This window comes from Corvus moneduloides, chromosome 3 (assembly GCF_009650955.1).
Source record: "Corvus moneduloides isolate bCorMon1 chromosome 3, bCorMon1.pri, whole genome shotgun sequence".
Lineage (NCBI taxonomy): Eukaryota > Metazoa > Chordata > Aves > Passeriformes > Corvidae > Corvus > Corvus moneduloides.
The window spans coordinates 31,645,756-31,663,254 of NC_045478.1; the positions used below are offsets into that span (position 1 = coordinate 31,645,756).

Consider the following 17,499-nt stretch of genomic DNA (forward strand, 5'->3'; position numbering starts at 1 on the left):
GACAGGCTGCCCCCAGCCCCAGCAGCACTGCCTTTAGCTAAAACAAACCCTGAAACTGTACCTTCAGTTTTTAATGGTTTAACCTGCCCTGTGGGAAACAATCCCAGTGTTCCGATTAAAACAATGACATCTGCAATTTCACTTTTGCTGTATGTTGCTGTAGGGAGTTCCTTTCTATTTTCATCTCGTATGGATTCCAAAACTATTTTTCAGTTTTCTTTTTTATGATGGCAAAATCTAAAACATCTATTTTCTAGATACTGCAATTGCAAGACAAAGTTATTGTGTTATTAGATTTCTAGATTGAGCAGAAGACATTTACCTAGATGTTTCTCAGTGACCCTTGTTCAAAAAATGGGTCGTACATTCTGCTGAAGGTTGTTCAATTTACCAGTTCATTAGCTGAAGGAGCCTTAAGTGATGCCAGAGTGTGGGGAACTTTCAGAAAAGTTTACATGCCTCTTACTCTCTGCCAAACATGCTGATTTTTAAAATCCTTGCAATGTTTTCTTGGTTTATCTTGGCCACCTTTTTCAAAGCAAAAGTCTGTCAAAAATGAGTACGAGGAGGATGCAAATATAAGTCTTTAACGAGGTCTGTGTTTGATAGTCTTAGAACAAAAGGGCAGTTGCAAAATCGGTACAGAAGAAGTTACTTGGAAAGCCAGAATATCTACGGGTATCTAAGCCATGTTATATGCAACCACACAGAATTCAGTGATATGTACTGGGCATAATGCATGCAGCTGAGGATAGACTGCAGCCCCATTATGTTGTACATAGAGACCAAAAGATCATTTCGCAGTTTTGCTGATTGAGCTGAGAGGATTCAAGTGTCTTTATAAAATGTGTATAATTTCTCTGGCTGAAGCAATGGTGCCACGTGCTTCAAAAGTCATTTATCAGCAGACTTGGGGAAAAAAACAAAACAACAACCAACCCTGTAATAAATCACATCTTTCTTTTTCTGGCTTTTGTGACTTAACACTGTGAAATCTAGTTTGCTTTAGCTATGCTGTCAGGCATTTCTCCTCTTAACTAAAGTTGCACCTACAAAAAGATGTTTGTGCTGATATATCTGTGTTTATACTGGGGCTTTTTGTTTAAACATGTTGTAGAGATATTGCACCCTTCCCCCACCTTGCCTCTGAGTTTTTAGGTTTTATATCTAAAAATAGTTCATGGTCTGTCTCACAGTGAAACCGGCTGGTGTTTTTTTCATTACACTGATTTTCATTTGGTTCTGATAGATTTTTGGCCTTTAGCATTTCTATGTGGTTAGCTCTCTACAGTTTTTATCACCATGCCATGAAGTATTTTATTTATGGAGATAAATTGACAAAATTTTTAAAATACTTCTTTGATTTTGAATGGACAGTATAGGCCATGCTCTGGGTTTTTCACTTGGAGGTCTGGGTATCAGTTTGAGTTCAGCCATATTGCAGTCTTGCCTGTCTCAAGTGAATATTTGTCATGCCACAAACTCATTTCAAAACTTGGAATGATTTAATAAACATCAACTTGAAAAACAATCTGCAATCTATAGAAACAAGATGTACAGATATTGGTATATTAACAGAACCACATGCAAGACATGTTATTTTTGGATTTAGTCAGTGTGACTAGCTGCAGTATCTCAGAATTCTATTCAAAAAAAATAAATCCTAAAAATACTCTGGGATTGGGCCTGACAATTTAGGTTTTGAATAGCTTATTGATGGTTCCTAATATGGCATTATGCTTTTAATTTTCATAGGAAAATTAATGTATCTTTTATTTCAGGGATTAGACTACCAATTACCACACCTATTCACCTGTATTAGCAATGTTAATGTTGAAGTCCTTGATAAACTTTGATTTACCTCTTTTACTCAGTTTTCTTCATGAACTCTTCTGAGAGTTCTGCTTAGATTAGATGTTAGAAATTTTTTTTTCACAGAAAGGTTTGTTAAGCATTGAAACAGACTGCCCAGGGATGTAGTGAAATCCCTATCCCTGGAAGCGTACAAAAAACATATGGATATGGCTTTTGAGAACATGGTTTATTGGTGTACACAGTGGTGGTGCTAGGTAGGACTTGATGATCTTAAAGGTCCTTTCCAGCCTTAACAATTCTGCCAGTCTATGATTCTGTGAGAGTTCAGTAAGAGATGTGTATGCTCATAATCTGTGGTGAACAGTATTGATTTACTCAAATACTTTTGAGTGCATATCCCATAAAATGTCCATTGGTTAAGGCACATGGGGTTTGCTTTGGACCACTCATGAGAAGTAACAACACAAATAGTATCATCAAGGTGCCATGACTCCACACACATTTCTTTCCTGTTACGGGATCTGTCTCTTACGTGAGCAGATCAGAATGCTAGACAACTGCCAGTTTAAATTAATCTATGGAACTAAACAAAAAATATTCACCAGGAGTGTGTACAATAACAGGAACTGACTGCCAAGACTTTCAGGGAAGAAGTGCTCTTCTAGGTCCAGTTCTTGCACTGAGGACGTTCCGTGGTGGATGCACTTACTTTGAAGTGTAGCATGTGCAATTGCAGCATTAAATTGCTGCTCTTGCTCAGGATTGACATCTAGCAGTGACTTGTATGGAATTAGTAGATAATGCTCACTCATTTTATAGGTAAAGGTGTAATTTGGAAACAAGGGGTTTTGGGAGGTGAGTCTTCTATTGCAGTAGTTTGTTTGGCTTTTTAAAATATCTCCTGTGAAATTAAGTTCCTGAGAATTAGAATGTTTAGCATGTGATGTTCTATTTTAGTATGAACTGTGGACAATATGTGATAAGGACAGTAACTAATAAGAATAATCATATGGACAGAGGCACTGGAAGAAAATGTACTACAAAAGGACTGAATATAAGTTCTAGCACTACTTTAGTAATGAATCTGTATATGATGACCTGAATGTCTGAAAAGGAAATGCCATCAAATATCTGTAAAGTCGAAAATGAGCATAGACTGAAATTATTTCTTTTTTTGATAGGCTATTTTTCTTTCCACAGAACTTTTTTTAAATTTAGAAAGTGATAAATAGTTGCATTACTGTTAGTATGTGGAGACAGATACGCTATGCTACCAGGAAATTACATAAGCTTAGGATTGGTTTGTTGTGAAAATGTTAGGAGCACTAAAAAAACACTTTGTGATTCAAGATAGCTGGTATGATTTCATGGAAAGGAAAGTCATGACTCATTAACCAATTAGAGTTCTTGAAAGATCAAAGAGTTATAACATAGCCTTGCTTCTTTTTTCTCCTCAAAAATAAGTTAGCACTACTCATATGAATTCGTATTATGCTCAAGAGTACACTTCTTACAGCATCCTAACTTTTTTATTACAATTTAGTTTAAGTGTCATCTCTTTAAAGAGCTTATGCTGATTTTGTTCTAACGCACAAGTAAACGGTTACTCCTACCCAGCTGGCTCTAGGTGATCCTGCATGAGCATGGGGGTTGGAACAGATGACCTCCAGAGGTTCCTTCCAACCTCAGCCATTCTGGGCTTCTATGATTGTATTATAAACTATACTGTTAACAGGTTTTCTTCCTTGGGAGTATAGTTTCCCGTTGGGAAACCAATACATTGGGTATGTAATTCCATTGTCAACCCTGTAAACTATAGGGTAAGAGCGAATTCATCAAAATGAAGGTTTTGTAGTGGGATGATGAGGGAACTAAGTATTTCCTTTTTAAAACTTCCAAAATATTTTTTTCATCTCATTGCACGCTTAAATGTTACAATTTTATTTAATTTTATTTAATGAAAAATATTGGTAATAACAGTGATATTTTCTTTACTGTTATAACTTTTCTACTTTCTGTCTGCTAGTCTGATATATGCACTAAGTAATACGATGCTCTTAGAATTTTCATCAGCAGTACAGATTTCAATCTCAGCCTTACTGTTGAAGAAGATGATCCTTGTTCATTCCAGTTCTGTTACTTTTTCATGGAAATTACATAGATCATTTAAACTCAAGTTGTTATAGTTGATGCGTTGGTTTACTGCAAAGCTTTTCTGCTGTGGAGCCTTCACTGTTTTGAGGAAAGTTTGGGAATTCCTAGCATATCAAGCTTCCTTGCTTGGATATAAAATACCTAGCCTAATTCCCCAGCCTGAGAAGGACTCCTGATCATATTCAGTGTTCTTTCAAGTGGGGTTTGGTGTATTCTTTTTATGTGAAGCTTAGAATTAACCTAAATAAAATGTTTATTGACTTATCCATATCACTGCTTGAGCTTCCTCTCAACACCTCTGCCTTGGGCCAGATGCAAGATCCCATGTCTCATTATAAGCTTTGGGTTTTGTTTCTCTCCTAACACTTTAAAGGGAATACCTGGCCATTTCCCAGCTGGGTCTGATAGTAAAAGGGTTAGCAAGTCACAGGTCTTTAGTCCATCCTGTTAAATACAGTTATGACTCAGCATAGCAATGTGGGTATTTTTAAACTGGATTTATTTTTAACCCCATTTAATCTGTAATTTAGAAAAAAAATCTCATTAGAGAAATTGTAAGAATTGCAGGCTAAGCAGTATATACTCTTTTTTTTTTTTTTTTTTTTTTTTTTCTTAATCTGAACATTAATTAGACAACCTAAGTCCTGAGACTTAAGAAAAGTAATTTCCGGTTTCTGAAAATGCTGGTAAGTCTTCTGATGTGATGCAAAAAAGGTTTTTGATAATTTCTTTTCCATACTCATTCATTTAAAATCCATGAATGTTAACAGTTTTTATATACTGTAAAAGAGCACGTTATTTACCTAATTATCCTTCTAAGTGTAAGCAGAACACCAGGCTTAAATATGCATAGGCTAGTCGTGCTGTGTGTAGGGGGTGTTAAAGCAAAAGCATGTTCTCTCTGTAGCTTCAGTCCTGCAGCTGACAGCTACTTTTTCAGGTCTGACCCTGCTATCTGGTATCATTAACCTTCTTTCTTACTCGTATCTCTTCTGTCGATAAATCAATCTTCACTACTTACACCTTCTTTTTTGGGGAGATCATCTGGAACCAGGACAGGTACATACACCCATTTATAACAGAGTTGTAGGCTGTAGTACCTTTGGTCTTGCCTGTGCCTTTTTTCTCAAGCACTTCTTAGCACGGCCTGCTTGCGACTTTAGCCAGGAATGAGTTTATTTATAGGCAGTCCTGCATGCTGAAGAGGAGGAGGCTAGTTGTCCAGACAATTATCTGGGGTTAGCAAAAAAAGCATCCCTTATTTTGGTGCAGCTGCACTCCAAACAGCAGTGCTAGCTCTCCCTTTCTGCTGCCAGCTGTGCTGTCAGGTTCCCTGTGAGCGCTCAGCATGTATGTGAGAGGCACGCTGGCCTGCAGGATGGTTTGCCCTTTACCATCAGCCAGGGTTGTCTAGGACTTGGCAGAACTAACCCGGGAAGGAAAGGGAGAGCCTGTTCCAAGTGTAATCAGCAGTTCACTTTGCTAGTACTTGTTCCATTGGTTCATTGTAAAAAGCTACCAGAAGCTGGGATGGGGATGAAGGGAGACTAAACAGGAAGAAATTGAATGTTCTATGGAAACAAAGTTTTTAGGTTGGGTAGCATGATGCCATGCAGAAACACACAAGGTGCCTTCCAAAATCCCAGCATGAGAAGTAAATGGGTGTGAGTCTCTCAGCATGAAGCTCTGCTGGAGCTGACTCGCCCTTCTGTGTACCAAACTAGAGACCATTCTGTTTGTGCAATCAGTTAGTGTCGCTGGGTATCTGTAAAAATGTCTGAGGAGAAATGGATGTTTGGATTTCTTCCTCCTACAGGGAAGATTATATGGATAAATAAGCCAAGTAATTCCTGATGTCATCCCTCCTTTCCATAATATGAAGTGCATTTTCTCTCTGTCTTTATCCTGAATGACCATGGCCTCCAACAGACAAATTGTCTATTGCAGCTTGTATTTTCTTCGCTTTTCCAGACAACAGCAACCACTTAAATATATAAATATTTAATACTGTGCAATAGGTCTTGCTTCTGGGTAGAAAGCGTGTAAAAATTTTCTCTGTCAGTTGCCTGCCAGAGGTTACCATAATTTTTTTTTTTCATTAACATCATCAGAAGGTTTCTTGATCAGCTGAATAATTTCATTCCACTGTAGATAATCATATTTAGCGTAAGAACTTAATATCTCATTGACTTCAGAGTCTGACAAATAACAGACTACTCTAATAACTAGACTTGTTGTGTTTGTTCCATTTCTGGGAGCTAACTAGAAGGACCGTGTGAGTTATAAAACAGCTCCTAAAATGTCAAAATAAAAACATGGGTAGATAATGACAGAAATACTCAAAGTTCCTTTTAAAATATAGAAATTCTCATCCTCTTCTCTTGATGGTTGCCATCCACAATTGGATTTTAGGATATTTAGGACAGCAAAGTGGCAGTTTTGCATAATCTCTAAAGACCAAAAATCTTGATGCAATTCTTGAATGAGCTAAGACAAATCTCTGCCATTCTCTTAAGCACATCTTTGTTTTAAGTTTTGAACAAAGACTGTATCTTTGGAGACAATCACAAACCCACTGAAGGAAAGGACGGATCATCACACTTCTCTGGATTCTGCCATTAATCTGCAGAGAGAAATTTTTGTTTTGTTTTTTTGTGTGTTGCTTGTGAGAAATATATCAGACCCTGAATAAATTTCTCTATAGGGGCAATTGATTTACTAGTGGGGTTCTGAGTAAGGAAAACCACTGAAAGTTTCTGCGATGTTTATGCTGGACAATATGACCATGTTTTCATGGTTTCGTGTGGTTTCAGTCCCTACAGTGAATCACAAAAGTAGAAACCTATTAGAAAACTGGGGATGGGGCATGCATGTGTCTGAAGTTCTGCATGTTGATACTGAAGGGAAAGTAGAATGAGGTGTATATATGAGGAAGAGCATAATTCCCAGCAGGAAATGATGACAGTTCGAAAGAGATGATTTACTCTTGGTTATTTTTATATTTTCAGTGTAGACGGATGCTGCTGCTACTTATGCTGAACACAGGTCTTGAATTCAGACAGTTTCTTTTGCTTAGGTGCCCAGAGAACAAACAAATTGAGAGACGGGGAACACAGAAAGAAAAACATGGGACTCTAGTTCTTTCACACATGGGAAAAACATTTCCTCTCCATCTGCTTTCCCTGAATCATGCAATTGGACAACACTTTCTGGTATCCCTCTGCCTCATGCTGATCAAACCAGCAAGTGTGTAATTTTGTCAAAAGTGCTGAAAGCTGCCTTCCACAAGACAAGACTCCAAAATTCTTTGTTGACCTGAAATTTCTCAAAACTTCATCAAAATTTAGCGGCATTCTACTTAGGAAAAAGAGAAGAAAAACTGTTGCATTTCTAATGTCCATTATTATATATTACTGCTTTTAATTGTGTTGTTCTTACTGCTGCTGATTTTTTTTTTTTCCAGAAAACTTAAAATACACAGAAATAGGCAAAACTTGTCAAACTAACTGTCTGCTTTTCATCTTTAAAATCAAAGTAAGACTGGCCTTTGACTTCATTAAGGCCATGGAGTTCACCAATAATTCCTGTAAATAAGGGTGCAGAATACCTCTGGAAATCCTAGCGTAAAAGAACTTTGCACAGGCATAATGGTTTTGGTATTTCTGTGCCTCTTTCAAACCAATCTTTTTTCAAATGCCCTTTAAAATTTTTATATCAATACAATTGACTTTCACTCTGAAAAAATTCCTGAACAACCTGTATATTAAAAGAGTCAGCTAATCTATACCTGTTCTGTAAATGAAAGCAGAGGCATGCCCAAGTATACGAAATAATAAGTAAATCCCCCTTCTCAATGGCAAAATAACCTGCAGCTTTGCTTTCAGCAGTACATTTCATGAGTGGGTTGAGCTCTCCCTAAGTAATTAATAACTCTTAAGCTGTCTGAATAGTTTCCCTTGAGTTGCATCATATAATGTGTCGTATGAAAACAACTTGAGGCCTAATGTAACATGAAACTATATAGTGCATCTTAATGTGATTTGAGGAAGATGGATAGGAAGGAAATTATTTCTTATTCTGACAGAAAAGACAGCTGTTCTTAGCTTTTATTTGAAAAGAATTTGAAATACACTTTCTAGGCAGTGATTGCTAAGTTGTTCTAGTTAGTTGATTCCTGTTCTCCTGTTGTACCAGTCAAATTAGGTAAAAACTGAGAATCAAAAATATAGCAATTTGTTGTAGAAATATTGAGACTAATGTGGAGATTTTTGTATTTGGTCCGTCTGAGCCTTACTTTTTTATTCATAATAGATCTGAGTTTAAATACTTTGCAAACATAAAAAGGCTAACATTTCAGTGTCTCCGTCAACAAAGTACTAAACGAATCATTACCCAACACAGGAAAGTTTTTTAAACTAACTCCTCGAGCTCTGGTCACCAAATTATTGTAACATTGTCATGTTACAAGTGACATATACCAGGTAATGGTATATGTCAGCTGGAAAAGATATGTCTTGCCATAGACTCTAAACATCTCTCACTTCACTCTCAGGAAATGCAAGTTGGCTCATCTTTCTCTTCTTGGAAGATATACAGCAAGCTGGAGGCTTCATCGATACTTGTAAATACGGAAGTTTATCATATACTGTAGTGTATTCTCATTCGATATGGAACAATTAGAGTTCATAAGATTTAAAAATAGATGCTGCTTTTCCATTAGTGCTTTTTTTAAAAATAAAAACAAAAGGTAAATAAAGGATTGCCTTACTAAATTTGATATGGGTAATTCAATGCTGCTTTACAAAGATAGAACTAAAACTGTTTATAGCACAGTGAATACACAGTTAATTCATTCATAATTACTTCTTTTAGTATGCTAGCACTAGCAGTTCCAGCTGGTATGTGCATTTCAGAACTTTTGAGGAAACAAATGAATAAAGAAAATGTTTTGCCAAAAATCATTCTATACTTAATCTTTATAAAGAGTGGAAGGTATGAGCAAATACAGTGGTAATGTTCATGCAACATTCCTATAACTGCTCTTCTGGTAACCTCATAATGTACAGTCATAATATACACCTGTTTTTAGGAAAAATTATGACTCCGTTTAATCCAATAAAAAAGAGGAGAATGCAGCAAAAACTTTTGCAACTCTGTGTATACATGTGCTTTTATAGAGTGGCACACAGTAGCTGCAAGAATGTTAATGTGTATTTATTATCATTCTGGCTGCATCTGCCTCATTTTTCAACCAGTGAAACATTAAGAAATACCTGAATGTATGGATTTTTAACGTATCTATGTATGATCTAAAACCTTGTATTGTTGGGAATCTTCTTGCTGGTTATTGATGGTCTCCTCAATTTGCCAGCTGGGGCCTCTGTAATTTACAGTAAATCTCAGTCCAGCAGACCAGGGTGGTGTAAATTCAGACCTCTGTATTCAGTTCATGTGCTTCAATTCCTGCTATTGTTTTCTGTAGTTTCCACCACGGGTGTGCTTTGCTTTGAGAACACAGTGCTCCATCCATCAACTTTATTTTTTTATTATATACTACTGACAATATGGACAGAGGGAGAGAATCAAACTGTCGAAATTCCACCTAAAGTATAAATTAGTCAGACTCTGGGCGCCTGAGTCTGAGAATAATTCAAATTGCCCACTCTCAAGCACCACCCAACCCCTAGTGGCACCTAAAATGAATAATTTTGGACAACTGATTTCCCCCGGCGTCGGGGCATAAATTCCAGGCATGCTTAGAAGCACCATGGCTTACGTAGACAGGCTTGTAACTCCCACCCAAGTTTCATTGTGACACAAAGATGTGTTTAGACATGCCAGAACTTTGCCTAAGGTCCCTAGAGGTGCCTAAGTCATTGACGGTGCTTAAATCACACATAGTAAGTTTGGACAGCATTGAATTCAACACAAACCACAGCAATCATGAGTGTTTTGAGTGTAGAAAAGGAAGAGAGCACCTTTTTAACAGCCTTAAAGGTCTGAGCAGTTATGGGGAAAGGATGTCTGGTCTGGTAAGAAAATTTAACAAGAATGGGAGAACTTAACTGAAAAGGATATTTTATTTTCGTGAAGATCTCAGATTTTTTGCTCCCAAGTCTGATGATGTAATTTGGTTCAGACACTGTTGTCCAAAAAGGCATCTGGTTGAGAGATCAGATGCCAAGGATACCCTCATCTGCTTGTCTGTGTTAATTTGTCCGTTCTTTTGTCTTGTCTTTATAGATAAATTTGCACACTTACCAGTTGCTACCCATATTTCTGTAACATTATAACTTGCTTAGAACCTGTCATTTCTCTTACTGCTTTTGGTGTAGACACCATGATCTGATACGCTAAGTTCATGTTCTCAGTTTGTGCTGTGTGTACATCTGTAGACTCTGAGGTGAGCTTGGTTAGGTTTCCTTCACCCTTTTTCTCTCTTTTTCTTATTGTTTTAATATTGTGCCAGGTGGAAAGGTTGAATAGTCTGTGTTGGAGTACTTTTTGGGCTGTGGAAGTGTGGAACAACTTGCTTTTGAATTTTTTATTGACATTTAATGCTGATCCTTAATTGGTTTCACCTGTACACAATACCTTATAAGTTTTCTCTGGTTTTAAAATTTGTAGATGTGATCAGGTGAAACAGTATATTAAACATTCGAAGAACTTCTGAATTTCAAATTCAGCATTCCATGAAATTTCGGTTTGGCTTTTCTCATGTTCCAACATGAAGTTTTATGTTCATTTTTCTTTTTGGTCTTTAATTTTCCCATCAGATGTCATTATATATTTATTGTTTAAAACATGTACACACTTTGCCTATTTTTGAGGATTTTTAACTGATTTTACAGAGTAGAAGATACTATGGTAATAATACTTAAATATCAATGAAGTATCTTACTAATCATCTGTACCTAAGGCACTTCAATGCCCAATGCATGCTTTTTTATTCTATTACAGTCACTTGAAGCCATTCAGGGACCAAGAGCATAGGGGAAATTATGTATGGTAGCAGATAGCCTGCAGTTTTCTGGGTATTTCATCCCGTTATTCTGTTCTTTTTCACATTCACCATCTGGCTAGAAGGGTTGACTGTTAAGTGTATACTTTAACGCATCTTTTAATGACTTTTTGGTCACCAAGGAATCATCATGTAGGTATCAATGATAACTCTTCTCAAAATAAAGATACTGCTTCTGTTGTCTCTCTGGTTTATGGTAGTTGTATATTAAATTTGTGCTGTTTGTTGGCCAGACACTGCAACAGGTTTCCCAAAGAGTTGTGGAATAATTTCCATTCCAGATACTTCCAAATCTCAGCAGGACAGGACTTACAGTAACTTGATATAATTTTCAGGTTGTCCCTGCTTTAAGCACAGGATTAGATCCATTGACCTCCAGAGGTACTTTCCTACCTAAGTCATTTTGTGAATCTAACTGAATTTATCCTTAGTCCAATTCTGCTTAAAACTTGCCTCTTTGGTTGACTTTGCTGAAATCAGTAATGCTCTTAGGAATTAAATAGATGTTGTCTGCTTTTCTCATTTCTCCTAATACAGTTTTCTTTGTCAGCTCAAAGTAAGAGAAGTTAGAGTGAACTCCTGCTGGTTTTTGTAATGCTGGCCCATACCTTAGCTCTTGTTTTGTTTCCTGAAATGGTTTGATAAACAGTTAAGGAAAGTAAATTTATATCACATGTACTCACACAACCAAACTTACTTGAGAAAATTCTGAAAGAAACACAATTTTACAAGACTTAGTACTGTCATACATCTAGATGGCTCTGAAAGTGTTAGGAAGGTGTGCAGTAAAAAGTGATGGAGGGGGGTGGGTGGGTGTGTAAAATAGTGCCACCTTGCCTTCCAAACTTACCATAGCAATCATGGTTTCCTCTCATTTGATGAAGACTTCTGATCATTTCTCTTCCACAGTTGTCTATTCTTTGCCCACTAATGTGGATTCCCCTGTGTCCCAATATGGAACTTAGCTGGGAAAGTTAATTGATTTTGAAGAGCTAATCAGATGCTCCCACAGCCAGATATCCTGTCTAGCTTACAGCTGTAAACCTGAGATACCATCTCCTTAGCCTGCCTGGGGTGCAGGAAACCAGAGGGCTGATCCCATATCCAGATAGTTTATTGTTCTGCAGACACACACTCATGCCCAGTGAAGGCATTTTTTTTATAAATCATAAAACATATTCTTTATGGTACATTTGAAATACGTAGTATGAAATCTAGACCTAAGTACAGCCAAACCTATTCTCTTTTGCCTTGCCTTCTGGCATTCCAACATCTACAGCCGTACAACAGCATATGGGTCCACTAACAATGTGGGACAGCAGCCAATTTGGTCCTGGGATAAAACAGGAATCAGCTGTGGGAAATAAGCCAAAGCAGTGTGATTCCCACATAAGGGACTTAAATAGGTGCTAGTCCTTAAAGAAGCTCTTTGGCAGGGTTTAGAGCAGGCTTCTCTGCACAGGAGGCATTTTCCTGCGATCCTAAGTTAAGTACAATAATTTCCAGGAGGGTTGTGGGGCTATTGTTTCATCAGCTGTAGTGCTTTGCTCTTTCTTTCCCCCCACCTTTGTTGTTTGTTTTATTTTGTTTTGTTTTTAATAAAAGCTTTATAGCACATTGCTGTACAATTATAATTCCATTAGTATTTTTTTAGAACTAAGCCATTTACTTCACATGATTGTGGGAAATAAACTGGAGGAAATTTTTCTGCTGCGTGGGGTCCTCAGGTTTCCTGAGCTCTGATCCAGGGAATGCTTTTTACACCATGGCTAGCTGGTCACAAACAGCAGTGTGAACACTTTAGCTACTCCTTTGCTGTGTAGAGATCTGTGGTTTTAATTTTCTCACCTCTGTCTTAGAAAAGAAATTATTTGAAATGCAGAAGCTTCAAATGAAATAAGTTGATTGTACCATGCTAATTTATGTAGTACAGAATTAGTGTATATTTAATGGTTACCAAAGTCTGTAGAGTTGAGGTACATATTTTGGTTTTTGTGAAGTACAAACTTTTCAAATAGTTCATACAAGTGGTGTTGCAGTGCATTCTGTGATATAGGCCAGACTTTTTTTTAGAGATATTGACGCATTTTGGGTAAGAAAGGAATAACAAAATCAAACAACAGCAAATCATTTTTTCTGAAATACATTCCTTATTTTTTGTCAAGCTTGCTAAAGTCCAAGTTTTCTGATGCTCAAGATGTCCGAATCATTGCCCATGGACATCACTGGATCAAATCCCTGCTCAAAGCAGGACCAACTTGAAAATTAGATCAGGTTATTATGAGCCCTGTCCAGCTGTGTTTTGAAAGTCCCCAAGGATGGGGATTATTCCACAAATCCTCTACAAAACATACTCAAGTATCCCAAGCGATAAATTGTGAAAAGCCGTATTTTAAAATACTTTCATGTGGGGCATTCACTTCGCATCAGTTCTTTTTAGACTCCTATTTATATTAATCAAAGATGCTAAAAAAGAAATTAACAAGATTTTCAGTCATTTATTCTTATAAAGAGACTGAATTTTACTTTTGAGAAGAAAAACTTCTGAATGCCGAGGCCTGTGAATTTGTATGAGTGGGAGCAAGTGTTTGGCTTCTTGTTTTCACCAGGTATTATTTTTGTTCATTCCGTTTAAGCAGTGCTTGTTGTAAGAATAACAAGAAATCTTTTTCCTCCCTCCTCTTCCAGGCAAGTATTTCCAAATGGGCTTCCTGAAGAATACTCCCTAATTGCCACGTTCCGTGTACGGAGAAGTACCAAGAAAGAGCGTTGGTATATATGGCAAGTTTTAAATCAGTATGACACACCTGAGGTTAGAGTCATCTTTGATTTATTTCTTCAAAAAGTTTCTTTTTCTTTTTTCCCCTATTAATATAATATATAATAATGGATGTTTCATCACTGGATTTAGCTAAAGTTTATATGAAATAGACAGACTGCTCTGAAATAATTGATAATTTGTTGCAGGAATGACAGCAATTTAGCAAAATCTATTCAGTTTAGACTGCAAAATAGAATCAAATGCATGTTATGATTTATAGCTGATATTTAGTTACCAATTTACATAGAAGAATGCTTCATAACATAATTCTTGCCCAGTGTATGTAGTTGAAATATTTTTCTTATATATAGTTTATGTATGTGCTTATTTCTTATAACTTTTACATAACCACTTCTTTTATTTTGTCTTGTTTCCAGATTTCTGTCCTCCTGGATGGTACAAAAAAGGTGGTGGAGTATATGACCAAATCCACTCAGGGAAATATACTGCACTACACTTTTAAGAGTCGAGAAATTTATCGATTGTTTGATCGGCAGTGGCATAAGCTTGGTATTAGCGTGCAGTCAGGGATCATTTCCCTCTATTTGGATTGTAATTTAATTGAGAGAAAGCAGACTGATGAAAAAATCACCATTGACTTGCAGGGAAGGACACTGATTGCTTCTCGTGCTGCGGATGATAAGCCTGTAGATGTGAGTAGTATGAAAGGACAAACAGACAACTTGAAGTAAAGTTTTAGCCATGCTTTTACTAACACAGTCATAAAGAATCATGTAGATAAAATGTTCAAACCCAGTCATTATTTTTGAGTGTGTATTCTTAATTTGAAGTCCTTAAGTGTTTTTCTCTAAACATTATTCAATGCTGTACCATCTGCTAAGACAAAGCTGTTACGTGCATAGAACTCAGTCCTGGTTTAAGGAGTCTGCTTTCCTGTATTTAATTTGGAGAGAGAGGCACGTAATTACCATAGACATATTATTGCTATGTTTAAAGATAACTTTCAGCGCTAATTTTTTTCTTTCATTTTTAGTAATATTTATTTATAAGTTTGTATCAGTCATCTGTTACACTTTGTCTGTCTTTGATACAGGGAAGACACGAAACAGATAAGGGTTACCTCTGTACTGAGGTGTTCTAGAATAATTCAGCTATGTAGAAATAGGTGCACATTGTTCAAAGTTGTCTCTCTCTTATCCAAAAGGGAAGGGTTAGGAAGTGGTTGGAGGTGTGTTTCCTGCAGCCTTTGGTGCAAGAATTACACAAGGAAGCCCCATAATATTCTGGGCTATGTTCTGTCCCAGGGATGCTTTCTTCTGTTTCCTCATGCAAGGAGCTCACGACAGGTAATTTGAAATCATCAGGAAATGTCAGTTTAAGTACACTGACACACAGCTACCAGGGTTAAAGCATCTGCCTTGGAGTTCATAGTGACTGTCAGAAAGCTTCAGCGATGTTATGTACACTGTTGGGTTCCAGAGGAGAATAGCACATTCTAACTGCAAGCTAATGCTGCAGGAGGAATCATTCTTGGGCAGCACTAAGCACTTTGGCCTGGACTCAGAGCTCTTATTTTATGGACCCAAGCTCACACTTTGTTTTATTTTCTAAGACTTGAGTTCAACGTTTTTTGAAATGTGTGTATAGTTTCCTCATTTCCAAATAGCATGCCAGAGAAAGAGCAGTTTCTTTTGTGCTGGTTGCAAGGCATGAGCTGGACGATTCTGAGTGGAAGTTGTCAATTGGGATTTCCACATTTGTAGGAATACATTATGGGCTTAATGCTGATGAAGGCTGCAGAGTGGATCCTGTACCAACAGTCACTTTTCTCAATACCAAGTGCAAGAGGGAGATTAAGAGGATATAAAATTGACACAGAAAGAGGCATATGAAGACAGGATTAGCTAGTTAGAACATTACCTGCTTCTCATCTTCACCAATCTACCCAAAGTATCTGAAACAGAAGCTTTATGTACAGAATTTGTGATTTTTTGCTCTTCAGGTATCTTAGTGGCAATGTCCAGGCAAAGGTCTTTCCAAAGCAATAGATGTATGTGATAGAGTGCTTATCAAACCCTTACTCTAGTTCCCTGCAGAGGAAAATTCCATTCCAGAAAAGAAGGTTTGCAGAGGATGTCTACAAGGCTAAAATACCTGTGTAATATAGCAAACCAATACAGATGAATGCAACTTACATGAAAATAAATGAAGTCTTAAACGTGATTTACATCAAAGTAATAGACTGCCTAATTTGTTCCTTAAATGAGGAGCTGTGTAATTGTTTTGTATTTGTCTTTTTCTAGCATTTCAGAAATATGCAGTGTTTCAAAGAGAAAGTTTACTACACCAAGATAAGAAAAAGCATGCCATAACACATAATTTTTTACAACTCGTATTAATTTCTTTTGTATTTCTTAATAGATTGAACTTCACCACATAGCAGTATATTGTAATTCACAACTTGCAGCAGAAGATACATGTTGTGAAATATCTGCAGACTTGGTAAGTTGTCTGTTAAAATTCAAATGTTAATACAAAAGAAATTGCTTTGTTGTTTCTTACCTAAGAGTTGTGAAGAAATTTCAATAGAGGTGTTAGTTTAATTACCTTCTAAAAATGAATTCCATATCTGGAGTCATGGTGCATAGTTTCTTGCTGCCTAAATAAGTGGTACAGTGGAACATCAGCGAAAGGCACTAGGTGCTGCTAGTGCTTTTTAAATGCATTTCTTAACATTGATTAATATCTAATTAGTAAGTGAAGAAGCCTCAGAGAATAGGAAACGAATCACTGTGATGAGTTGAGAATGGTTTCAAACAACAGAGGCCATTTCAGCAACAGTTGCATCTCATGAAGCTTTACAGATAATGTAAAAAAAGCCCATTACAGAGTCTGCATGACAGTGGAAGAGAAAGAAAATAGGACAGTGTTGAGTTTTCTTTATTTTAATACACTAAGATGAAGGAATGGGTCTTTCATAATTGGCAAGTTATAGGGGTTGGGCTTGATCCTGAAGGTCTCTTCTAACCTTGATGATTCTATGAAATACATTCTTTTTTATAATGTACATGCTGACATGTATATATTGTTTAACATGGGGGAAACCAGTGATTTAGTTTAGAGGGTTCACTTCTCCCTCTTGTTTTGATAGACAGAATCAGTGTAAACTGGGAGATGGTAGAACCATAGGAATGCTTGAAGTTGTAGATGTAATTGTTTTGCTCAATATAGCCCATTAAAACAAAAAAACACAAACCACAAATAGCCTCAGAAAGACATTGTGTTAAATTATTGGCCTGCTAGTTGTAAGATAGGCTCCTCTGAGACAGTGGACAGTGCCATCACCACCAAGCTTGTAGTCAGCAAAAAACCCAGGGCAAGTAGAAGGACTGATTGATTTCATCCACAAAGAGATAGAGGAAAATGTACCTGGATCGGAGAGAGAAATCTGCCCAAGAACAGAGGAGCAGAAGACTGTGGGAACTGACAATGGCTTGGTCCTCAGAAGCATGAAAGATACATCATCTAATTTCAGGGGGAAATTTCAATTTTAAATAAGTATTAAGAGTTCAAATATATTTCTAAATATATTCTTGATAATAATGCAGGCTTTCTCTTGAATGTATAAGCTTATGAAAAAGTGGAACAAATGAAATTTCTGTAGGTTCCACTTGGTGCTTGGAAATACAATTTATTGAGCCGTTATGACCCAGTAGCAAAAAAAACA

At 36.9% G+C, this 17,499-nt stretch overlaps 1 protein-coding gene across 7 annotated transcripts in view; it reads left to right on the forward strand.

Moving 5' to 3' along the window:
- Nucleotides 1–17,499, forward strand: part of COL19A1 (collagen type XIX alpha 1 chain) — a 187,409-nt gene that overhangs the window by 17,491 nt on the left and 152,419 nt on the right. For all 7 annotated transcript variants that reach the window (XM_032104736.1, XM_032104741.1, XM_032104740.1 and 4 more), the window contains exons 5-7: nucleotides 13,679–13,802; nucleotides 14,189–14,464; nucleotides 16,194–16,274. In XM_032104736.1, the coding sequence (XP_031960627.1) occupies nucleotides 13,679–13,802; nucleotides 14,189–14,464; nucleotides 16,194–16,274 (481 nt within the window). The remainder of the gene's footprint in view (nucleotides 1–13,678; nucleotides 13,803–14,188; nucleotides 14,465–16,193; nucleotides 16,275–17,499) is intronic.